Source organism: Natator depressus, chromosome 1, assembly GCF_965152275.1.
Source record: "Natator depressus isolate rNatDep1 chromosome 1, rNatDep2.hap1, whole genome shotgun sequence".
NCBI classification, from domain to species: Eukaryota; Metazoa; Chordata; order Testudines; family Cheloniidae; genus Natator; species Natator depressus.
Window position 1 is genome coordinate 150,163,355 of NC_134234.1, and position 26,263 is coordinate 150,189,617.

Sequence of the window (26,263 nt, forward strand, 5' to 3'; positions counted from 1 at the left end):
CGCCGACCCAAATGTGCTTATGCCAATAGTATGAAATGTTGTGGCAACTAGAAGAGTATGACTGGACTGAAAGCTGATATTGCTACGTTTTACATTCCAAATTAGCAGACATTACTATGAAGTAAGGGATGCGTTGCTGAGTTGTCCTTTTTACAGTGACGTCCCAAGATTTTCAACATTTAGGGAGGGGTAGTGCTCTTAAGCATATGTGTATACATTCATTTTCCGGGGTTATAAATACTCACTGTGGGAAGTAACACAGGTTTGGGTAGTGTAGGGACTAAACAATCAGCTTGGTGGGACAGATTAATGTTGTTGCAATGATCACTATACAGGGAGCATTAATTATGTAGTAAACTAATTAAGAATCCTGAGTGTAAGTTTTTAAACAGAATAATGAGCTAGTTTGGAAGGGTAACCAGCCAGGGGATAGCTGGGTGCACTCCATATGGTTCAAGGAAGAAGGGAAGGCTTTCATTGCTAATAAGTTTTGTTCACATTCTGAAATCCATTACATTGATATCCTTCACATGCAGTAGGTGGAAATGTGCAAAGGGAACTGCATGGAGCCCCTAACTTACAGGATACCCCAACAGGCACAAATGAATGAGATTGATCAGTTTTGAGACACTACTCTTTGGCAAAAGTGTGTCTGTAATTATTGGAAACAAAGTAAAAAGGTTGATGTTTCGGCAGAGGCAGTTATGTCTCTTTGCCTCTGTAGGTGGTTATGAACTGTAACAATCTTTATATGCTCAGAGTTGATTGACCACCACCACAGCTGTGAAAAGTGTGGTTATTAATGTGATTGGTGTATGCAGGAAAATACTCCTATTCAAGGGATCCATTTCCAATAATCTCCTACTAATTTGTTACTTACTGTTGCGTTGAGTAAAGTCTGAGTGGCTGAAGAACTACATGGCAGTGAGAAGCACCTAGATCTTCAGCTCTTCATTTCCAAATGTCTTAACATTTATTTTTGAAATTTGTGACGGGGCAAGGCCATATGGCTATAGAAAAGTAGCGGGAGATAGATATATTATCTCCAGGCTAAACAAATCCCTGGTACCAGGATAAGTGAAATGGCAGCTGCTCCAGGTCAATTAAGACACCTGGGGCCAATTAAGAACTTTCCAGAAGGCAGGGAGAAGGCTAGGTTGATTGGGACACCTGAAGCCAATCAGGGGCTGGCTGAAACTAGTTAAAAGCCTCCCAGTCAGTCAGGTGGGTGTGCATGTCAGGCGCTGTGGGAGGAAGTTGCGCTGTTGGAGAGGCTGAGTAGTACACGCCATATCAGGCACAAGGAAGGAGGCCCTGAGGTAAGGGTGAAGTGGAGCTTGAGGAATGAGGGCTGCTGTGGGGGAAGTAGCCCAGGGAATTGTACATGTCATGTTTCTAAAAGGTCAGCTACCATAGCTGATACCAGTAGGGTCCCTGGGCTGGAGCCCGGAGTAGAGGATAGGCCCGGGCTCCTCCCCCCAACCTTTGCCCCCTGATTAATCACTGAGACTGGGAGACAACAGAGACTGTGCAAGGAAGAATAACTTCTCCTCACCTCCCTCACTGGCTTATGATGAAAATGGCTCAGTAGACTGTGACCCTTGTCTCTAGAGAGAGAAGGGTTACGTGGAGGGTCACAGTGAGCCTCTGAGGCTAGCGAAATTCACCAGGAAACGCGGGACCCACGGAGGCAAGGACAGAGTATTGTCACAAATTGTATAACTTTTGTAAAGAAAGGGAAATGTCGGTTTGTGCCATTAGATGGACCACACTTCAACGCACATTTAACTCTGACTCTTATTTAATAAAAATGTGTGTTTAAGAATGTGTGTTTAATTAAAATGTGTCGGCTGTAGGTACTCGCTGTGGGATCTAGAAGTCAAGTTACTTGCTGTCCCGGTTACTCAGAATCATCAGTAATAAAGATACTGCCATCCAAATTCTGCCTTTCATTATCCCTATGCCAATCCCCCATATCTTTCAGTGGTGTTGCTCATTAGCAGTAACAAGCACAGGGATCTGTTCTGGGTCCAATGTTATTTATCATCTTTATTAATGGCCTGGACGTAGGTATAGGGAGCATAACTGATCAAGTCTGCAGATGACAAAGCTGTGGGGGGAGGGGGTTGCAAACGCTTTAGGGGATAGAACTTAAATTCAAAAGGATCTTGAGAAATTGAAGAACTGGGCTATAGACGACAAAATGAAAATCAACAAAGAGAAAGGTAAGGTGCTGTACCCAGGGAAGAAGAACTAAATGCACGAATACAGAATGGGGGATAACTGGCTTGTCAGCAGCACTGCTGAGAAGGATCTAGGACTTGTGGTGGTTGACAACTTCAACATACATCAGCAATGTGATGCTGTTGCAAAAAAGCATATCATGCAAGTCACGGGAGCGGATAGTACTGCTCTACTCGGTGCTAGTTAGGCCTCAGCTGGAGTTCTGTGTCCAGTACTCCAGTCACCAATGTATAGAAAGGATGTAGAGAAACTGGAAAGGATCCAGAGGCAAGTGACAAAGATGATCCAAGAGTTGGAACTCAAGCCGTATGAGCAAAGGCTGAAGGAACTGGGTATGTTTCATTTGGAAAAGAGGAGATTAAGGGGAGGGGGATATGATAGCTTCATATACTTGAAAGGCTGCTATAAAATAGATGGAGAAAAGTTGTTCTCTCTTGCCACAGTGGGCAGGACAAGAGACAATGAGTTCAAACTACAGTATAGCAGATTTAGATTAAATCTCAGGAATAGCTTCCTAACTGTAAGAACAGTAAGATAATGGAACAGACTGCCCAGGGAGCTTGTGGAATCTCTGTCACTAGTGGTTTTCAAAAGGATGCTGATAGCCACCTGTCTAGCATGATTAGACACAAGAAATCCTGCATCTTGGCAGGAGGTTAGACAAGATGACCCTTGCGGTCCTTTCTAACCTATCGTTCTATTATTCTATAACCAAGTGAGACCCTGACATTAGAATTCAGTCAATAACTTGATGCATATGCCAGAATAAGATTCAGCTCACTCTCCCTCAGCTTTGCTGGCCAGGGAGTGAAAATAGGAGTAAAAGGTAGTGAAAACATACTTAGTTGCCAAAGTAAGCAGATAGGACTCTGATTACAAACAGGAGGAAGATCTGATGAACATGGAGGTGCCATTTTTACACCACTTTTCAGATTAGAGCTGCACTTAAAATGTGGTAGTAATTCTGGAGGCTCATAATAGCTCAGGAATGTAAACATTTGCTTTCCTATAACGTAACAGCACATTTAAGTTTTCTAAAAAAGTTACCAAAGATTCCATTTGGCAAAGTCACAATGTATCACAATGACTCTTAACTCCTTGTCTGTTTTTTTTTTCTTCCCTTGAATAGTTGATTGGAATGCTGCTGGCATGCTGTCTGTCCCGATTTATCACTGCCAATCAGTATGAGATGGTGTAACAAGGTGAGCCTTGATCTCTTTGTATACAGTGTGCTGTCCACAAGGTATTTCAGTAGCCATGCGCTACTGTACATTTGTTCATTATAGTAGATTTTGGATATCTTATGTTTTTATCAAGAAGGGAGCCTATAGTTGTGGGTTCTGCCTTCCTCTGCCCCAGTATTTTGCCAGGTGGAAAGAGGGGAATTGCAGCATCACTTGAACATATAATGTATGAATATTTTGTTACCTCTAAATATATTTTTAAAAAAAGAGAAAGTTCTGTTGTGAAGTTTGTTAGCAGCTAAAACAATTCATCTCTTTTTCTCTCTCCTTCCCTAGTCTTTCAGAGATGTGAAATACAGAGCCTGTCTCAAAATCAGGAACTGCAGAAATCTAGGAAGACTTTAAAGAATGTTAGAGCACACTCGCTCGCTCGCTCACACGCGCACTCGCACACACACACACACACACCCCCCATCTTCTAAACTCCGTACCATGTGAAGTACCATTCCGTCAAGTACTATTGCACCACCAAGAGTAGCTTGAACCATTCAGCATCCAGTACTGTACACTCCATCTTAAAGGCTCTGCAGATGATGGCACTATATGTATGTTCTTGGTCATACAGTAGTTGCGTTGTAAGTGAACAATGGTAATCCATTAACAGCATCGATCAGGCTGTGCATGTAGTGACTGGAGGGCAAAATTAGCCTTTCACCATGGTTAATAAGTGTTGCACACGTTCATTTAAACCAGTATATTCAATATATATTCTTTTGCTTTACTAAATCTTAGTTTCTTGTTTTGTTTACTGCTTTACTAAGGTTTTCATCTTCTCGCCACAAATGCCCCCTTCCCCCAAAACACAAGAAATCAGTAACATAACATAAAGATACTTGAAAAATAATGTTATAATGTTGTGCTTGAAGGGAACTGTTATTTCTGATGTTCTACTACATCTTTGATTCTTATTCAATGTTGTATGCCTAGTGCGTATGCCAGTAGACTTTGTCTAGTGCATTTTGCCTCTGAACCTGAACCTGTGTAATATTGTTATTAAGCTGTGTTGTTGCTTACTGTGAAGGCAGTAATTTTGCTTCTTTTATTTTTTTATTAGATAACTATGAACTAATCAAATTGTGCTGTAATGCGGCCTTCATCCTTTTTTTTTATTCTTTCTTTTTTTTCCCATTGACGTTACAGCCACCAAATATATTGTCAGATCTATCAAAACAAAACATAAACAAGCATACAGAATATTTGGGGGGGGGGAGCAAAAGTGTAAAACCTTTTTAAAAAAATGGGATTTTTTTAATAATGCCTCTGTCTAGCATGCCAACAAGAATGCGTCGATATTGTATTTGTGAAATATGTATTAATAAATGGAACTATTACAGATTTCTGTCTGCTTCACTTTTGTTCTTCAGTCCTAACACGACTCTCAGGGAGAAGTGTAAGTGAAACACAAAGTGCATCATTATTTAGAATTATGTTTATTTTAATTTGTGATTTGCTTATGAGGCAAAAATGATATTGCCTTGGAAGAGAGGTAGTTGCTGGAATTGTTTCAAACTCTTGGTGAAACAAATTGTGGAATAAGTGGAAGGTTTTTCTATGGTCCGAATACATACCCTCTGCTTTACAATTACTCCTTTTGTGGCTGGTAACAAAATCTATAGTGATCAATTATCCTGGTCCTTTGTATTGCACGCTATTATGATGTTAGGCATTCCCTTACATTTGTTTTTGCATAGCACGGACTCTGCGGCATTTGTGGAAAGACATGCACTTGTCTCTCGGCCTTGGAAGGGTCTCTCTCCATGTGAATATGTCAGTGGTAGTTTTCCATTGACTACAATGTGCTTTGGATTGGGCACTAAACCCTCTTAATCTAAAACCTATTGAAATCAATAGGAAGACTCCCATTCACTTCACTAGGCTTTTGTTCAGGCCCTAAGTCAGTAATTTACCTGTAAGTTGAGAAGAGAATTTAGCCCCCTTTGTTACTTGGATAAAAAAGAAAAATGAAGGAGGAAAGCTATAGAACAGGGGTGGACAAACTTTTTGGCCCGATGGACACATCTGGGTATGGAAATTGTATGGGGGGGCCCCATGAATGCTCACAAAACTGGAGGTTGGGGTGCAGGAGGGGGGTGAGGGTTCTGACTGGGAGTGCGGGCTCTGGGGTGGGGCCAGAAATGAGGAGATCAGGGTGTGGGAAGGGGCTCCAGGCTGGGGCAGGGGGTTGGGGTGTGTGTGGGGGGGTGGGCTCTGGCTGGGCGTGCAGGCTCTGGGGTGGGGATGAGCGGTTGGGGGTGCAGGAGGGTGCTCCAGGCTGGGACCGAAGGGTTCGGAGGGTAGAAGAAGAATCAGGGCTGGGGCAGGGGGTTGGGGTGCGGGAGGGGGTCATGGGTCCAGGGTCAGGGCAGCGTTTCCGTCAAGCAGCTCCCAGAAGCAGCGGCATGTCCCCCTCCATCTCCTACGTGGAGGCACGGCCAGGTGGCTCTGTGTGCTGCCCTGTCCCCAGGCACCAACCCTGCAGCTCCCATTGGCCATGGTTCCTGGCCAATGGGAGCTGTGGGGGCGACACTTGGAGTGGGGGCAGCGTGCGGAGCCCCCTGGCTGCCCCTACATGTAGGAGCTGGAGGGGGGACATGCCGCTGCTTCTGGGAGCTGTGTGGAGCCACAGCACGTGCAGGGCAGGGCAGGGCAAGCCCCCAACCCCGCTCTCCGGCTGGAGCTCTGGAGTGGGGCAAGCCTCGGACCCCACTCCCTGCCGGGAGCTCAAGGGCCAGATTAAAACATCTGAAGGGCCAGATGCGGCCCCTAGGCCATAGTTTGCCCACCCCTCCTGTAGAATATGTGGGCATAAACTTTCAAGCCTTTCTGAAAAGTACGATCAAAGACAAGAAGTAATTGTACAGTGCCTCAACCCTACATTGTATACCCGGCAATGAACAGCAGTCTCTTTAAACTATAAAGGCCTGTCTTTCTGTAAAGCTTAATAACTGCAGAGCCATTCAGTATTGTGTGTGCATACACAACGCCCCATAATTGCACGTGCCTTTGCTGTCTACACCTTGCATATGCACCCAGGTATGAAAACACTTTTGCTCTGACTAAATTCCAGTAAGACAAAACACCACTGAGTGACTTGCAGGTGGTGCAAAAATCTAGCTGGTTTTTGTCTCAAAGCTGCCATGCAGGCCGGTTAAGGGCTGAGTTTGAACCTAGATAACACACATTCGGCTTTACTCAAACAAGTTGCAAAATGCCACAAACTGAAGTCCATGTGCAGAGGATTATTTTTGGTTTTCACGTCCCCTCAGCTGAAAGAATAAGGAAACATCTGGACAGATCTTAGATTAAATAGACATATGTGTAAAACGTATGCTCTGACTGCACTTCCACAAAAGCACTGGTGCTGCTATAAACACAATCACCAGGACTCCTTGGCAGAATACACACCCTCCTTCTGCCTCTTGCTTGTGTTTTCTTTCCCCTTAGCATCAGGGACACTAGACTCTCTAATTAGTATGGAATACACCATTCGAAGCAGGTTTTAAGTGAGATCTCCAGGAGAATCCTGTAGACTCCCGCTCATTACACTGCCTTCCCTGGTGCCTGCCCTGGGGATCAGACTCTGATACCAGGTTCTAAGCCAGTGGTGACAGAGGAGCCCGAAGACGGCTCGGGTGTGTGCATGCATACATGGTCTCTGGCAGCATGCGCTGCTTTTCAGCATTCGCTGCCAATAAATCCACTGAGTGGTATTGATGTTGGCTGCAGTGATCCCTGCTCTCTCATCCAAAATTAAAGGCAACAGTAGTGGTAGTGGTGCTGACGAATGAACAGGCCTGCAGGAATACATAGAGGAAACAAAACCTGAAAAGACCTTAAACGCCCACTGGCACCTTCAGCTTTATTGGGGTGGGATCTTGCACTTTGTGGCAGGGTGGGGGCAGAACTTGGTGTCAATCTCCAGCCACAGATCATTATTTTGACTGATGCGATCCATTGCTGAGAATAAAGCTGATCTTCACTCTCTCCCTCCTGCTGTATTTGACTGATGCGTGTAACTCCAATAGCTACGCCTTGGCCTTGAGTCTCAATCTGCACTTTCCGGTGGCAGAGTCTGTTGTGCTCAGCTGCAGCCCTGCTTTATTTGACACCTCTCACTAAACAATAGAATTTCTAAGTTAAGATTTATTTGTCACCAGCTGATGTTATGTGCCGCTTTCCCTAGTAACAGCTGCTTTCCCTGCTACTGCTCGGTTCTGGTCTTTTTTTTTATTTTTTAAGGTAGGTGGAACTGTGTGTGTGTGTGAGAGTTGAGATGGGGGTACTGGTTATTACAAGGGTCCACCATAGCTATGATTACATTTAGATTTTCAATGTAACCCTCTGTTTTCATCTGCTCAGACCTTTCAGAGAAATGTCAGATTGACGAGTCGTTTCTCAGAAGAGCTGAAAACTTGCATTAGTCCTGGGGGAAGGAGTTATAAGCATTTTCACATCCATCAATGTGCATGGACATTAGTAACCTTGGCTAATGTTGGAGGCTATAAAACTAAGTACTATGCTAAGGACTAAATCCTGCTTGGCTCATTCACACAGGTAGTTCCGTTCACTTTCCTAGCTGGCAAATTACTGCATCTCTAGAGCCAGGAAAGAGCTTCCAGAATGGGGGTTTTCTGGCTTCCAACTCCCAAAAACAGAAAATTAAATACAAATCTGATGTATTCTTGATGTTCTGTACTGTGGTATTTAGAATGTGTGTATATAATATCGAGAGAGAAGAAACCTGTATATTTAAACAGGTTAACCATTAACATTTGTCCTGCAGTGAAGTTGCCTTCTGCTCAGTTTTGCTGGGTGTCTGTGGTCCGTGCTGGTTCAGGAGAAAGGGCCTATGCATTGTTCTCCTCCAGAACAGTACGTGGATTCTGTGCTTTGCAGCTTCACGATCCATCAGGCAGGCCTGGCCATAGCTGTAGGAAATCAAACACTGGAAATGACTGACTGTGCATTTGGGCAAATTAAGGGCAATCAATTAAAAGCTGGATTTTGCATAAAGACCGGAACAGCAAGCAGACCAACTTTCCTTTGTTATTGATGTCTGCTTTTCCTTGTACACTCTATAGTGCATAGAAGATGAATCGGTGTCCTCGTTTTTGTTTGGGCCCTGTCACTAGACTGCTGTATATTTGCTGTCTCATTTGTTTCCCTGTATTGATTTTTCTATTGTAAATGCTATGTGCTCCAAATTCAAACCTGGAACGGTTCAGCGCAAGATCCAAACATTGCAGCTTGGCCCCATCTTTGATTGGTATGCCTTTTTAAAAAAAAAAAAAACACCTTTTATTTATATTGCCCGTGCAGTTCTGTATTGCCGAACCTCCAGCTAAAAGGGCAAATGAACAGCTGCCTTCAGAGAACAGGTCATTCTTCGGCTCAGCCTGTGGGGAGCTGTCTCTCTCTGTCAGGAACAGTAGTTTCCTTGCTGGAGCCTTCCCTCGGCTTTTGACAGCTCTGAGTTTGGCATGCTGAAGTCTGCTCCTTTTCTGCCAACGCAGCCCACTGCTTCTCTGCTCTGCTCTGCAGCAGAACAATGTTCACAGTTTAATTAATGTGAAGAATGCCAATACAATTTCTGCATAAATGCTGGGCAGCTTTCATGTAACTCCTCGAGGGAGAATTTTTTTTCAGGCTATGGAAATGCTGTTTACAAGCACAGTTTCCTCTTATTCCCCCCCCCCCCCCCTTCTCTCTGCCCCAGCAGTGTGTGCTTGATTTGTTTCCCATTTGCAGTAAGCCTGGTGTTATCGCAGTGGCTTTGCTTCATGTATGTAGTAGAAAGTGCACTTTTTACCTTGTCTGTCAGCCATACGATTTATGGGGACAGCTCCTGCATACCTCATCCCTTAGAATTCAATGGGACTTTTGGTAGACAGAGGATTAGAGAATCAGGCCAGACCCTGCCGTTTTTATTCTAGGGAAACTCCCAGGGAAGTCAGGACAGCAGCTGTAAGAAGGTAAGTACTACAAGCCCTTCTTCAGACAGCTCTAATAGTATATGCTGTCTCTCTGCAACACCCCTCCCCCACTCAATTCAGTATTTTAATCAAGCAGGAAATTTGAACCAACAAAGAATCACATCAGGTGGCCTTTTAAGTTCATTTCAGTCCAAGTTGTGTCTTGCTCTCTTGCTCTGATTGAAGGGTGATGCTGAATTAAGGAAAAAAGAAAAGGAGGACTTGTGGCACCTTAGAGACTAATAAATTGGTTAGTCTCTAAGGTGCCACAAGTACTCCTTTTCTTTTTGCGAATACAGACTAACACGGCTGTTACTCTGAAAGCTGAATTAAGGGTCATCTCTGCCTGGCACAGCAGCTTGCAGTGAAGGAATCCCAGAGGGGATTTGGCCCACCAGCAGTCCCAGTCTCTCCCAACCACTCCCTCCGCAATAGGATTTGTCTGCCCAAAGGAGAAGGGAGGTTGGACTGCAAACATATTCCCTGTGATTCACCTGCTTAGGGGAAGAAGTGGGTCTCACCAGCCTCCTCTCAAATTTCCTACCAATCAAGGGATGTTTGGGCCAAGATGCTGAAGCTGAGTGATGGGGTGCCAGGCCACCGAACTGGATCTGAATTCTGGTCCCAATTCAGCAAAGCATTCGCTTAACTTTAACCATGTGCGTAGTCCCATCCCTCGCTAACAGCGCACTTCAAATAAGCGCTTAAGCTCTTTGCTAAGTCAGGGCTTTTTTTCCGAAGAGGAAGAGGGAGTTGCTGGGCTACCATCAGCCTCTCCAGAGATCCTGCTTGTCTGGGTGAGGAGGTGTCATACTGGGCTGTCTATGGCCTCCTTGGGGGAACCTGTTCCTGGCGGTGGGCGGAGTTCTTTCAGCACATATCTTCTCTTTCCAAAATCTGGTACTGGGCTTATTCTACATGCTGCTCCAGCCTCTAACCTTTTCACAGATGAGCAAAGTGCAGGAAACAGAGAAATAATCAATTTCTGATTAATGTAAAAGTAAAACCAAATGATTTTGTAAATGCAGGTCCCTCCCAGGCTACAATAATCTCGCTGTAGTTTAACATAGCAGCAAAGTCTGGGGAAATGAAAGGGCCATTAATTATTTTGCAAGCGGAGCAACTATGATAAAAATAGCTGTGCCATTTTCAGATGGATCAAGGAGATAATGAGAAGCTGTTCCTTCAAAATAACAGACTAAAACAAATCTAATCTGACTCGAGGCAGGAGTCCGCCGATCCTACATGCTGCTCTTTGGGTGTGAAATGCACTCCTGTGCAAAGGGCCAACACAAGCCCTATGCACCACTTGCACCCTACTTTGAGAGATCCCGTGGGCCTTACATAGTGCAGGGACTTTGCTCTGGCCCTCTGCACAGGGGTGAATTTCACCTCAAGGGAAAGCCTTGGAGTATTTTACAGAGGTTAATATTAGTGTAAACATTTTCAGCTACAGAAGAGCAGCTGATCTTAACAGTTACATTCACTGTAGGCAGTGAGATACTGTCTGGGAGCTGGGGTGAGTGCTGGACTATGCAGATGAACACAGCCTGTACGTATAGGTTTTGCCAGCGGCATTGCTTAACATTTGATCCAATCCTGCAGGCCTTATTCAGGCAAAGCTCCCATTGCAATCAGGCCTGCCTGGCTCGGGAGTGCAGGATCAGGCCCACAACATCTAGCCAGAAAGAATTGGTTCTCCGCACCGTTTAGCCCACCATTTCTTCACACCAGCTTCAAAGTGGAGCTCTGTCATCAGGGCAGGGAGGAAGCCTGGATGGAACCTATTTGCAGCCCATTAGTACTGTGGTTCTCAAGCAGAAGTACGTGTTCCCCTGGGAGTACGCAGAGATCTTCCAGGGGGTGCATCAGCTCATCTAGATATTTGCCTAGTTTTACAACAGGCTACATAAAAAGCACTAGCGACGTCAGTACAAACTAAAATTTCATACAATGACTTGCTTATGCTGCTCTATATACCATACACTGAAATGTAAGTACAATATTTATATTCCAGTTGATTTATTTTATAATTATATGGTAAAATGAGAAAGGAAGCAATTTTTCAGTAATAGTGCGCGGTGGCACTTCTGTATTTTTATGTCTGATTTTGTAAACAAGTCATTTTTAAGTGAGGTGAATTGAAACTGAAGGGGGTACAGTAGTCTGGATGGGTTGAGAGCCACTGCTCTAGGGGACAAGACATTAGACTGGGAACCAGCAACAGGGGTTCTACTTCTGGCTTGGTCACTAACCAGCTGTGACACCTTGGGCAAGTCACTTCACTTCTGTGTCTCTGTTTCCCCTGACCCAGTGTCTGTTTACACTGTAGCTTTTCAGGGCAGACATGGTCATACTATGCATATGTCCTGTGCCTAGCACAATGGGGTGATACAACAGTATGCTAATGAGCTGTGGCAAGGCTTCCCAACCTCTGCGTCTAGTCTCTGCCAGCTGCGGGGGAAGGATGGTGAGATCTGCCAGTGGGCCAAAGCCCACCTGCCTCTCTTTGGGGGTCAGTGTCCCAAGATCGCTAAGCTGGAGAGTCAGTAATATTTGACAAAAAGAACGAGGAGTCCTTGTGGCACCTTAGAGACTAACAACTGTATTTGGGCATAAGCTTTCGTGGGCTAAAACCCACTGCATCTGATGAAGTGGGTTTTAGCCCACGAAAGCTTATGACCAAATAAATTTGTTAGTCTTTAAGGTGCCCCAAGGACTCCTTGTTGTCTTTGCTGATACAAACTGACACGGCTACCACTCTGAGTAATGTTTGAATTATTGGCATTAACAATTCTCAGCAGCAGCAGTTGCCACTTCTGAGTGTTTGTGTTCCGCAGCAAGGTGGATAATTTTCCCTATTTCAGCCAGTTACTCCTAAAATGAGAAATCCATATTTATACTGGGTGTGATTTTGACACTGATTGTGCTGACTTATTACCCAGTTAAAATAATTGAAAGACAGCAAATCACAGTACCATGCACACAGAGTTGTGTAATACGTAGTCAGCACTGTGGTAAATGAATGACCTCACATTTGAAGTTCTGGATTCACCTGGACATTGTAATTATACCATCACTGATTTCGAGTTATTGCAATATGGAAATATATCATAAAAATTAGATCTTGATGCATGGATGTATAGATTACAATGCTGCCTTTTGCGGAGAGAACGTGCTTCCTCCTACAAATGTGCAGTATCCGGTGAAGTCTCTACAGGCTCTTCCTACCTGCTGGACTAAATTTGGAAGACAAATAAGTTGGCTCCTCCTTTGGCACATCACATTGCGCTGATGTTTGCCACAAACAGCCAATGTGTTATGGTGATCAGCTTTCATTGTCCTAGTGTCGTTTTAGATGTTTGGTTCCTGCAAACTGATTCAATACGTGCCTTGACAAGGCAGGAACTGGGGAAAAGCTTTAAGCTTTGGGTTCTGCTCTGCATTAGCAGCAGTACAGCTGTTGCTCTGCTCTCAGCCACAGCTATTCATACACCTAAATGACATTGAACACTCCTTGCTGTTTTGGAGCTCTTGGATGTGTATATGTCGACATATATGTTAAGAACATAAGAAGATAAGAATGGCCATACTAGGTCAAACCAAAGGTCCATCTAGCATACTTTGTACAAAATGTATCATAATCCTGTAACGGGGTGAACATAAGGATATAGACTGTCACTGGCTGTCACAGTGAAAAGCTAATCCCCAAAACTATCCCAGCTCAGCTAAAGTGAAAATCAGCATTGTGCGGGGGGGGGGCAGCACAAGACCTTTGCACCACTTATGGTCACCTAACCCATACAGTCTTGCTGTTTTCCACTGTTCAAGGTCCTACCACAGATGTTCATAATGCTTTGATTGGACTGGCCATTGTACGCCATTATTCGTTTTGTAATCCAATTTGTAAATAAATCATCATCTGATCAGGAAAACTGATTCGTGCTCTCATTGATTATTAGTATTTCTAGGCCCACAATTCTTTGTGAATCTTTTTTTAATTGTAGCCAAACTTACTCTTTAAATACTCCATAAGCATCTTATTCCCAATAGTATATATTGAATCCACCTGTATGTCATCTCAGCTGTGAGTGCTGACTTCATCACATCCTTCTCAATTTACCTGGATACAACTTTCAGCAACGACAGGGCCAAACCCGTCTTCCATCACTCACCTGGGGTCAAAGTCACCTCTGTGCAGAGAGCCAATATAAGCCCTATAAACCACTTAAGTCCTAGTTGCATGGAGTTCTACTGAAGTCAACGAATAACTGGCATGAATAGAGAGAGCAGTATTTGGCCCATTTATATTTGAGGCAACTTGAAGGGATGTGATTTTGAAAGTCAAGTCTAGCACCAGATCGATATCTAACCCTCTTTCCTGAGAAGAAGATTAGTTTAGCCTCCTTGGCTTTCCCCCATTTGTGATTTGTTCCTGTTGCTAAACTGAATCACCTAGATATTCCCTTTCTTGTTCTGACTAAGAATTACAGACATTACAGCATGAAAAGGAAATCAAAAATAGCTTTACGGGACCAATTCAGTAAAAAAAAAAAAAGTTATTGGCAATTAGCACAGATTTTTAAAAAAAAAAGTAATTAGCCCTCTTGCCCTGAGAATGAATGAATACTTTTCATTGCACCCTAAGGGATTGTCAACCCACTAATAATCCATTTGAGATTAATGTGATTCTAAAACTGCATTGTGAAAATGCAGGCTCCAAAATGATCACAAACAGGCAATCTTGTAGCAATGAACATGGGCTGAAATTGCTTCCAGAATGAAGGGCCATTAATAATTTCAGATGGGTTAAGTGTAATAAAAGGAACTGTTCATTCATTAAGTGTGAATTCAAAAGTGGGTGGAGTAAAACACACACAAAAAGTCGTAAAGCCTAATTCATCCCTGATGTCAGTGGATGTAATAGCCCTGAAGTCAGTGCAGTTGCCCATGTTCTCACCTGTGAAATGTGTATGGTAAAACACGCCTGTGAGGCGACTAACTCCCAGGCATGTCAATTGCCCCTGACTTGGGTGCGTTCAACTGCCATGGTCAAAGGGGTTCTATATAACACATGGGAATCCCTGAAAACCCCTCAGAGCATGCAGCTCATTTAAATGACAGGAAAGCAACAGGAGACAATGGGGTTTTCCCCATCACACGGTGCTTGACATTTTTTATTATATGTACGTACATACAAAAATCACATCCCCTAATTTACAGCACAGTTCCTGTAAAGGTTTCTCTCCAGCAAAATTCCATTTTCATGGGGCTGAGAAGGGGGATGGGAAACAGCCTCAGGAAGATACTCCACACGTGCTGAGAGTTGTTACGTATGGTGAACGTTCTGTATGCTCTGACAATCCATTCATGTTTAGCATGATTGTCGTCTTTCTCCTTGGCAGTGTAAGACGCAGGATAAACAAGTGTTTCTTGTCAGAGTAAAGCTCTAGAAAAGAGAGAACAGATCAAAAGCATTTCCCTCCCAGAGCGCATCCCCTCCCACTCAATGACATTCATAGTCAGCCTCTGTTACATACACACAGGCCTGCTCCAGGAGTCATGACTCAGCCAAAGCTCCAAGTCCTCTGCGTGGGCTGCTGAAAGTTAAGTTAAACCCTTGCTGTTGTTGATGGCGGCTTGGTGCCATTTTTTAAAAATTTGTTTTGTTTTTCGTTAGGAATCAGCGAGCTAGACTAAAGCACCGAATAGTCACTGCCACCACCTCCCAAAGCGACATCCAGCAGAATAAATCAGCCAAACAAGTGATAAATGTTATTACTTCAATTGGATTGCAATAGTGCCTAGAGGTGATGGACAACTAGGCCTCAGGGCACCATCCTGATAGATACTGTACACACACGTAATTAAAAGATGCTGTCTGCCCCAAAGACAGTGCAGTATAAATATAAGATGGGGGACAACAGGTGGGCACAACAAAGAAAGAGTAAGAGCGCTAAGTAGTAGCAAGACAACTGCAATTCATGTAACAAACACCAATCATGACAATATAAAACATCTACAGCCCCCTGGAAAATGATATTCCCCCAGCCTGGAAATTAAAATACAGGTACAAAACAGAGCTTCTGACGGTGTCCTTTCTCCAGTGCTTACTGTGAAGTGCTCCACAGTATGGCAGAAACTGACACGGAGGAGGAGAGTGACAGACACAGTAGCAGCGCACCTATTTTGGAGACTGAGGAGAAGAATGCGCCAGCGCATAGGGATGTGACCAGGCAGCATGAGCGTGGGGGAATGGTACCTTTCCTATTCCTTTCAGAAACTAATCCACTGTGCTGCAGAGCCTGAGTCATTATGAATGACAAGCATTTGAAGGTGTGGATATTTATAGTGACGGCTCCACAACCTGCCTATCACCCTCCTAACAGAGAGGGATATACTTATATTCTATTACAGTCAGAAAATTTTGAAATAAATGACAACAGCTGAAAACATAATTTGTTCTACAGATGGTGTGACCATTTCCTGGTGTGGGATATAGCTAAGAATTCCAAATAGGACAGGCTGTATTAAACAGGGAAGACATCCCAAACTGGTGGTTATTCTATCATTAGAGTTTACCAAGCCGGTAACAAGAGTGAGCTTCTGTATCACCATACTGGTTAACAAAGAGCTAAAACCCGAGTCCAGCCCTTGGCTCACCACTCAGACAACTGGACTTTATTATGAGAGATTACTGAAAACCAGATTAATCAGCTATTTGGGTCTTCCAATCCCAAGGGATCAGACCTTTAACCAGGTCAATATATAACTTAGCTCTTACCCAAAAATCATGCTGGTAGCCAACCCTTTAATAACTCAAAGCTAAAGGTTTATTAATGTAAAAAGGAAAGGAAAGATGAGAGTAAACAAATGGTTGAAGAATCATATACATTACAATTGATTTTCAGAGATTGCAGGTTAGGATCATAGCAGGGATGGTAAATCTGCTATCTTGTAAAAAAGTCTCTCTCTAGATCACCTAAACTGGTTGGAGGCCATTCAGTCCCTTTGTTCAAAGCTTCCTTGTTAGAAATCCAGTCTAGAGATGTGAAGCAGGAAATGAACCCAAAGAAATGATGTCCTAGGCTCCCATTTATACCTTCAGCCCAGCTGCATGGAAAATTACTGGCAAAGATGGAGCCTTAGGTCACATGACATGATGAGTCACTGGGCAGCCATTTCCTCAGTGCTTTCTGAAATGTCTCCAGCAAAGGGTTATTGGGTGTGTTTTATTCTCTTCAATGGCCCACTGTGAGAATTGCAAAAAGAAAAGGAATACTTGTGGCACCTTAGACACTAACCAATTTATTTGAGCATGAGCTTTCGTGAGCTACAGCTCACTTCATAGGATGCATACTGTGGAAACTGCAGAAGAATTGAGAATTGCGTATCCTTAACGGGCCATCACACGTAGTTGGCCAGTCCTGATGTAAATCTGTCTGAAGCGGTATCACCCAGGCATCAGAACACATGTTTGAGATACAAGTACATAGCCAATATCCATAACTTCAGATACAAAGAGGATTCATGCATATAAACAGTGCAGTTCCTCGCACATCATTGCCCAGCTGGTCAGAAGGCTGATAGGAGAGAGAATGGCAGTAGATTGTCATGTGTTTTCAGTAGCAGAGGGCACTGACTGACTTTAGGCAACTGATAAGATGAGACTCCCCTGCTCCAGAACAGTGCTGCCTGGTGGATATTTATCACAGCGCATCCAGCTTCTAGAGGGCAGTATGTACATCAGGAAATGGTACTGTGTTTAAACAGGGTTTCACCTTCGAGTCAACGAGTGATGGTTAAACCCTACTTAGAGCAGGTTTTAACCATACCTGTCTGACACCCCTGGTCTACACTGACCACAAAGTTGTGGTCAGCACCATGTGAGCTAGCAGGAGTATTAAAAATCATGCTTGAACACAATCCCAGTGTAGACAACGCCTGTTAGAAATGTATTCCCGGAGCAGGCGTGTCAGTCACTGCACTGCTGAGAGCTGCACTCAGACAACTTCTATGCACATGCAGGTGTTATGCCTAGCTGCGCGATAGCCCAGTGGAGCAGCTGTCTGCCTTCCCAGTGTGGGTGTGACTGCTGATAAGCAATTCGCTTAATGCCTCCTCTGCTCCTCCTGGCTTAATTTGAATTGCTCCATCTGCATCTCTAAGGGAGGCCTTGACAGCAAGGACCAGAGGCGCAGGCAGGAGGCTGCCTTTGTTCTTTTTGCCTGATGCTGTTAATGGCTACCAGCATATCTTTAGGCAAATCATGTAATCTCCATGTGCCTCAGTCTGCCCACCAGAAGAAGGCAAGGGGGAGGGACCGTACGTAGCACAAGGCTGCATGAAAAGGTAGGAACTGCTCTGAAATTCAAGCCCAGCTCCGAGCAGCAACAGGAGCTGCTTTCTGCCTCTCAAAAGAAGCCAGAATAACTCCAGGATCCTGAGCTGTAGCTCAGATTTTATTTATTCACTGTGCTGGTCCTCTGCTGGGTTACTGAAGTTTGTTTAAATAATGGAGCATGCAGCTCTCTCTGGAACAATGCCATGCTTAATAACAGCCCTTCTCTGGGGCTAAGGTGTGTTGCTATACGTGTACTGCAACTTCAGGCCCAGCAAGCACCAGCGTCGGCTGTAGCAGCAGTGCTGCTGACACTGGGCTTTGGTCACCATCCCCAAAGCAAATAGCTGCTGCTGTCACTGTGCGCAACCTGTTGGTGTGGTACTCAGAACGGTAGTTTAAAACTCTGGCTGATGGGAACCACATTAATTCTTTCTCTTGGACTAAACTAAGATAGCAGCGTGGCCATTCCTCTGCAATAAACCCCAAACTAGGCTAGTCCAGCAAGTAACTGAGCTTAGACTTGTCAAAGTGCTTGGAAACACCTTAAGCTTGCATCATGCCATCTACACACATCAGCCATCCCAGGAGCCTTCCAAAGGTTGGGCATGATGGGTAGCTGCAATAGCTGCAAAAAAGTCTTTAGCTCAGATTCAGATGAAACTGTACATTTTGCACTGGCCTATTCCCAGTGTGGACAGGTGATGACTGCAGCTGTCACTTTGTTCCCCCTGGCTCCATCTCCTAACGCAGTCCCTTCCTCTTTGGGAATAACCAGGAGCCCCTATTCCTGAGATCATTGCTAGACACAGGGATAAGTGCTTCAAGTGCCTGAAAATCCTCCGACTAGGGGGGGCACGGCATGTTGTGCATGCACATTTCAGAAGAGTCAGGCAAACCCAATATTGGCTGGGGGGAAACTCACTCTCAGGACAAGTAATGCAAGAAACCTAGGCGGAGCTACTATAAGGTGGGTGCAGAACTGACTGGAAAACCGTTCCTAGAGAGTAGTTATCAGTGGTTCACAGTCATGCTGGAAGGGCATAACGAGTGGGGTCCCACAGGGATCAGTTCTGGGTCTGGTTCTCTTCAATATCTTCATCAGTGATTTAGATACTGGCACAGAGAGGACACTTATAAAATCTGCAGTTGATACCAAGCTGGGCGAGGTTGCAAGTGATTTGGAGGACAGGATTAAAATTCAAAATGATGTGGACAAACTGGAGAAATGGTCTGAAGTAAACAGGATGAAATTCAATAAGGACAAATGCAAAGTACTCCACTTAGGAAGGAACAATCAGTGGTACACATACAAAATGGGAAATGACTGCCTAGGAAGGAATACTGCAGAAAGGGATTTGGGGGTCAGAGTGGACCACAAGCTAAATATGAGTCAACAGTGTAACACTGTTGCAAAAAAAGTGAACATCATTCTGGGATGTATTAGCAGGAGTGTTGTAAGCAAGACACATGAAGTAATTCTTCCACTCTACTCTATGCTGATTAGGCCTCAACTGGAGTATAGTGTCCCGTTCTCGACGCCACATTTCAGGAAAGATGTGGACACACTGGAGAAAGTCCAGAGAAGAGCAACAAAAATGATGAAAGGTCTACAAAACATGACCTATGAGGGAAGATTGAAAAAAAATGGGTTTGTTTAGTGTGGAGAAGAGAAGACTGAGAGGGAACATAATAACAGTTTTCAAGTACATCAAAGGTTGTTAGAAGGAGGAGGGGGAAAAACTGTTTTTCGTAACCTCTGAAGATAGGACAAGAAGAAATGGGCTTAAATTGCCACAAAGGCGGTTTAGGTTGGACATTAGAAAAAACTTCCTAACTGTCAGGGTGGTTAACCACTGAAATAAATTGCCTGGGGAGGTGGTGGAATCTCCATCACTGGAGATTTTAAAGAGCAGGTTAGACAAACACTTGTAAGGGATGGTCTAGATAATACTTAGTGCTGCCAGGAGTCCAGGGGACTGGACTAAATGACCTCTTGAGGTACCCTCCAGTCCTATGATTTCACACGACCCATATCCCTGTTGGAGTTTCCTTGTGTAGTCTAGGCCAGCCCTGACTGTCTGAGTGTGCCAAAGAGCCCAGCTATATTCTGAGGTTTGATATGAGTTCCAGCCGGAATCCATCTGGTGTTACTGACCCCATGCACTGGTCCTGCAGCCAGCTATGGAGAAACTAGTACAGTGTCCTCCCTCTCTGTCTAGCCATGATTCTCCACCACTCCCCAAGTAAATAAGTAGGCTTCTGTAAGTGGATTTTTGGGTTGTTACTTTGTTAATATAGGGGTTTTGCTGTGTGGTTGACAATGTGAAGCATGCACAACAATCATTAATTAAAGGTTTTCAATTTCAGCCCTTCCATAAGCAGACCACAGAAGCTGTGCCTTCTTGTGCCACGGTGGAATCTGGCCTTGTGTGTGGTAGCAGGAAAGTGCTCCCCCTCTCAACTAATACCTAGAACAGCGGAAGCGGGAGCACTGATTCCAAAATGACTGAGTCCTGTGGCGCTGGTCAAATGGCAGAGGGCCTTATTCTGTCCCCCTGGCTTTACACTGTGTAATTCCATTGACTTCACTAGAATTTCTCCGATTTACACCAGTTAGAGGAGAATTGGACCCTGAGAGCCTAAATGCAGCTACTGACTGACGAGAATGTTCTTCAGAGCTATGGGCAAGACCCATTTAGCCCCATGTTCATACGCACAATGAAATTACAAATGCTCAGGCCCCAATTTTTTTCCAATTAACGTTCAAAACATTTTGATTCCTCAATAAGGGCCAAACATTGGGCTACCCGGGAAGTGTATTATTTGGGTTACACATCTCTGCTTCTAATGCACACTCCCCAGCCAGCACAATAGCTTGCAGGTGCTTGACGAACCTGAGTATATTAGTAACAGTTTAACGAACTGGCCTGTGAAGTCTTTAAAGCAGGAGATGCATAAGACACAACAGCCCCTCATGTGGCTCGTATCTTTTCTCTTTTGAGTGGATTGGTGGAACTATCCTGATTTCCCAACAAGTCAATACTCTGTATATTATATTTTATTTTTACCACGTGTACGTCAAAAAGAGAAATAAAATGCTATGCTTTGATTAAACTACGCGTATGTGACATTTTATATATTGGATGTTCTGTATTGCTAGGAAAAGTGTGTGTGTGTGTGTTAATGTACCATGTGTCATCACAATACTTAGGTGGCACCACACACACCTTTACATGTTATGCTCTGTGTTTGATGGAGGTTCAATTCATATTACTTCAATGCTTTGCTTTGTGTGATGAATGTAGTCTAACCTTCAGAGCTTCAGGTCGAAGTCACAGGTGAAACATTAGATAAAATGTTTCTGAGAGGCACTCACCCACAGAGGAAGGCAGCAGAAGTAATAGGAGATATGCGTCAAGCATATTTTTTACTTGTTTTGGGGTCCCACTCACACAAGCGACTCCGTGGTGGATCACGGCCCCATTGTGCTAGGCACTCCCCGATATATTCCCTGTCACAATGACCATCTTCTTATCTTGCCAACTCCCTGCTTGTGAGCAAGTGGGATAGTGAGCTATATAAGAGTTCTGCACACAAGAGCAGGGTGTCTGTCAGTTTCAATGGCACTCTGGGATGTAAGGATGGAGCCATCAGGCAGAGCTGAGGCCCAGTGTGGTGTTGCATTAGGTGCTCGCCCACACACAAGACTGTTAGATCTAATTTCAGGTCTGTTAGCTTTGATAGTGTCCCTTTCAACACCATTATAATTACGTCTGTTAGAACACCACCTCTTTATCCCACTTAATGTATCGTGGTACTCACAATGCTGTTATACTGACAGCTGACAGATCCCCTGTCTTCACAGATATATTTCTGTTTGTTGCAGGTGTTGCTAATCTGATAATGTTGTTGCCTTTGTTGCACACACTTTTGTCTCTGCTAAGTGACAAGTAGTGGCATGTACTCTGCTTTCTGGCACGTCCCTTTCAAGCTTCTCAGTTGTACTTGCAGTTTCACCTCCTGAGTTTATCAAAGTTGTTCTCGCTCCCTTGTGCTGCGGTGCCAGCTCAATCACATGGAAGGATGTGCAATGGCATTCACAGGTGGTGATTGGCATCAGTCATACCTCATTATTCTGTCATGAAGTCAGCCCTGAAATCAATGGGAAACAAGTGCAATCACCTGAAATTGATCCCAGTTTGGTTCCTGTTGATTGGTTTGCCAAATCTGTGACAGAAAACAAGTTGTACTAGATGCTAAACATTTGTGGGTGTACTCCTCTCATCTAAATGGCACCTGTAGAGAATAAAGTCCATGGGGGGGAACAGAGCATTCCCTCTTGCTGTAACTGGCATCTGTATAAATCTTGTTCTGACTAATGAGCCTATGTGTAAATGAGTCATGATCAAATGCACATGTAGATACTGTTATCATCAGTGAAGATTCAACCCTGAGACTTCAGCACCAAAACCACAGGTTTCTACAACTTGAGCTAAAGAAGAATTCTCAGCAGCGAGGAATGAGCACATGTGCTAGCCCAGTGTCTTGGATCTTCTTTCTGTTAGACAAGCACATCCCAAGTGTCTGAAGTCCACAGCAGCATAAGTCCCACCCAGTGACCATGCTGTCTGAAAGTGTATTGCATCTCCAGTTCATTAAAAGGGCACTGGCTATCGGACTTGAACTCCTGTGTGTGCACCTCAGATACCTGGGATAAAATTATCTAAGGGTACGTCTACAGTATGAAATTATTTCGAAATTATTCTATTTGAATTTTCGGAAGCTATTTTATACATTCGGTCTTCTGTGTCCCCACTAAAGTGTGTGAATTCAGCGGATTGCGTCCACAGTACCAAGGCTAGCATCGAATGTCGGAGTGGTGCACTGTGGGTAGCTATCCCACAGTTCCCGCAGTCCCCGCCGCCCATTGGAATTCTGGGTTAAGCTCCCAGTGCATGATGGGGCAAAAACGTTCTTGCGGGTGTTTCTGGGTGTGTGTCATCAGAAAGCTAAGGCAGACAATCGTTTTGTGCCTTTTTGGTGTGCAGACGCCATACTGCTTTCAGCAGATGGTGCACCGCTGCTCTCCTGCTACTATGAATCCACCTCTCCAACTCAACTCTGCTCGGCCATCATGAACCGAGCAGCACAGCTTCCGCCGCCAAGTCTGCTCTCCCGCTATTGCCACGCTTCCGAGTGTCTCCATGTTGTCTGTCCTGGGCTCCCACCTCTGTGAAAGCCACAGAAGACAACCACCGTTGTTCGGCTACCGTGAACCGAACAGCACAGCTTCCGCTGCCACTCTGCTCTCCTACGTTTCGCGCCCTTTTTCCAGGATTACCTGTGCAGGCGCCATACCCATGGAGCCCGATCAGAGCTCCGCTGCAGTTTTGACCATTGTAAACACCTCGCACATTACCTAGAAGTATGTGCAGTACCTGCAAAACCAGGCAAGGAAGCGACGACAGCGCAATTACTATAGTGATGAGGACATGGACACAGACAGCATGTGGCGATTGGGAGATCAGTGTGCTGTTGGGCCAGGTTCATGCTGTGGAACGCCGATTCTGGGCCCAGGAAACAAGCACAGACTGGTGGGACCGCATAGTGTTGCAGGTATGGAATGATTCCCAGTGGCTGAGAAACTTTCATGGAACTTTGTGACTTGCTGTCCCCTGCCCTGAAGCGCAAAGACACCAAAATGAGAGGAGCGCTCACAGTTGAGAAGCGAGTGGCCATAGCCCTGTGGAGGCTTGCAGCGCCCGACAGCTACCAGTCAGTCGGGAATCAGTTTGGAGTGGTGAAATCTACTGTGGGGGGCTGCTGTGCTGCAAGTAGCCAACGGAATCATTGACCAGCTGCTATCAAGGGTAGTGACTTTGGGAAATGTGCAGACCATTGTGGATGGCTTCAATGCGCTGGGGTTCCCTAACTGCGGCGGGGCGATAGACGGAACGCATATCCCTCTCTTGGCCCCGGAACACCGGGGAGGCCAGTACATAAATCGCAAAGGGTACTTTTCCATGGTGCTGCAAGCACTGGTGGATCACAAGGGACGTTTCACCGACATCAACGTGGGATGGCCGGGAAAGGTACATGACGCTCGCATCTTCAGGAACTCTGGTCTGTTTGAACAGCTGGAGGAAGGAACTTACTTCCCAGACCAGAAAATTACTGTTGGAGATGTTAAAATGCCTATAGTTATCCTCGGGAACCCAGCCTACCCCTTAATGCCCTGGCTCATGAAGCCGTACACAGGCACCCTGGACAGAGAACGTTCAACTATAGGCTGAGCGAAGTGCAGAATGGTGGTAGAATGTGCGTTTGGACGTTTGAAAGCGCACTGGCGCAGTTTACTGACTCGGTTAGATCTCAGCACAACCAATATTCCAATTGTAATTGCTGCTTGTTGTGCGCTCCACAATATCTGTGAGAGTAAGGGGGAGACATTTATGGCAGGGTGGGAGGTTGAGGCAACTCACCTGGCTGCCAGTTTCACACAGCCAGACAGCAGGGCAATTAGAAGATTGCAGCAGGGCGTGCTGCACATCAGAGAAGCTTTGAAAGCCAGTTTCCTGACTGGCCAGGGTACGGTGTGAGAGTTGTGTTTGTTTCTCTTAAAGTTATCCGCCCCCTATATATATATGAAAGGAAATAAAGTCACAATTGTTTAAAAACTGTTCTTTATTATTTGTTGCACAAAACATTGAGAGAAATCAGAAGCTAGACGGGGGTATTGGGTTAGGGGGGTGGAGGAGGAGGGAAGGACAAGTCCAGAAACCAAATCAAAATTTAGGATATGCCAGCTTTCTGCTGCTTGTGCAATCCTCTGGGGTTGACTGTGTGGGTCCCCGTAGCCTCCCCCCCGTGTTCTTGGGCATCTGGGTGAGGAGGCTATGGAACTTGGGGAGGAAGGAGGGTGGTCATTCAGGGGCTGCAGTGGCAGTCTGTGGTCTTGCTGCCTTTCCCGCATTAGATCCATCATACAGCGGAGCATGTCAGTTTGCTCCCCCATGAGCTTGACCATAGCATCCTCCCTGCTCTCATCGCGCACATCCCTCTTCTCTTCGTATTCATGTAACGCTTTACGTGACTCCACAACTGTTTGCCTCCACGCATTCAACTGAGCCCTATCAGTGCGGGAGGACTGCATGAGTTCGGCAAACATGTCGTCCTGAGTTCGTTTTTTCCTCCTTCTAATCTGGACCAGCCTCTGGGACGGAGTAGATAAGGGCTGCATTGAAACATTTGCACCTGCTGCAGGAGGAGAAAAAAGGAGGGTAGTATTTTAAAAGATACATTTTAGAGAACAAAGGGGACACTGTTTCTCAGTGAAACACACAGTTCACAGTACACAGCACATGTTCTTTCTGTACAAGGTCTTATTTTGCCTCTTATACTGAAGTGCCTGCCACTTTGGTGTGAGTAAGCCATCGCATGCGGCCAGGCAACAGAATTAGCTTGCAGGCAGCAGCCAGGCAACAGAATTCAGCTTGCAGGCAGCCTGCGGGCTCTCTGGGAGGATCGCTTCACACAACACCCTCTCCCCCTTCCCCACCCACCACGGGGCTCTGATGAGGCTCTGAGAAGGGATGAGCCCTTTAAACTAAACGCAAACAGCCCAGCGCGGCTGGGTTTCCCCCCACTCCCCACCGCGTGGCTCCAATCAAGCTCTCACTCACCAGAAGTGCCTTCTCCAGGGTCATGGTCCATGAGCATGCTTTGGGAGTAGGGGGAGGCCATTGGCTCCAGCGTTAAGAATAGTTCCTGGCTAGTGGGGAAAAACAGATTCCCCACTTGCCACCTGTGCACTGTCCTTCTCCTCCTCTTTGTCCTCCAAAAACTCATCCTCCTCGCTCCGTGCTACTCCCCCCTTGCAGGTGCCCACGGACAGTGGTGGGGTAGTGGTGTCATCACCCCCCATAATTGCATGCAGCTCACGGTAGAAGCGGCATGTATGGGGCTGTGACCCAGAGTGCCCGTTCGCCTCCCTGGCTTTTTGGTACGCTTGCCTGAGCTCCTTGATTTTCGTACGACACTGTTCTGTGTCCCTGGCGTAGCCTCTTTCCGTCATGGCCCTGGAGACTTTAGCATACGCATTTGTGTTCCTTTTTTTGGAATGTAGTTCTGCCATAACAGATTCGTCTCCCCAACATGCAATGAGATCCAGTACCTTCCATTCGGACCATGCTGGAGCTCGTCTGTGAATCCGGGACTGCGTGGTCTCTTGAGATGGTGGACTCTGCATGGTCGCCTGTGATGGTGGACTGTGCTGATGGTCACCAGTGCTGATGGTGACCAAACAGGAAATTCAAAAGTTCCTGGGGCTTTTACTGCCTGCCTGGCTAGTGCGTCAGAGTTCAGAGTGTTGTCCAGTGGTCACAAGGGCGCATTCTGGGATAGCTCCCGGAGCCCAATAATGTCGAATTGCGTCCACAGTACCTGTAACCCAGAAGTGC

At 45.3% G+C, this 26,263-nt stretch overlaps 1 protein-coding gene and 1 long non-coding RNA gene across 3 annotated transcripts in view; one reads left to right on the forward strand and one right to left on the reverse strand.

The window, feature by feature from the left end:
• The window catches only part of TSPAN7 (tetraspanin 7), a 186,219-nt gene extending 182,033 nt beyond the window's left edge, over nucleotides 1–4,186 (forward strand). The window contains exons 7-8 of the mRNA XM_074968869.1: nucleotides 3,374–3,446; nucleotides 3,765–4,186. Of these exons, the coding sequence (XP_074824970.1) occupies nucleotides 3,374–3,442 (69 nt within the window). The 3' untranslated portion in view covers nucleotides 3,443–3,446; nucleotides 3,765–4,186. The remainder of the gene's footprint in view (nucleotides 1–3,373; nucleotides 3,447–3,764) is intronic.
• Nucleotides 4,187–24,547: 20,361 nt separating this feature from the next.
• The window catches only part of LOC141996669 (uncharacterized), a 31,701-nt gene continuing 29,985 nt past the window's right edge, over nucleotides 24,548–26,263 (reverse strand). For both annotated transcript variants that reach the window (XR_012641583.1, XR_012641582.1), the window contains exons 3-4: nucleotides 25,487–26,246; nucleotides 24,548–25,061 (exon numbers count right to left, since the gene is read on the reverse strand). This is a non-coding gene — a long non-coding RNA (uncharacterized LOC141996669). The remainder of the gene's footprint in view (nucleotides 25,062–25,486; nucleotides 26,247–26,263) is intronic.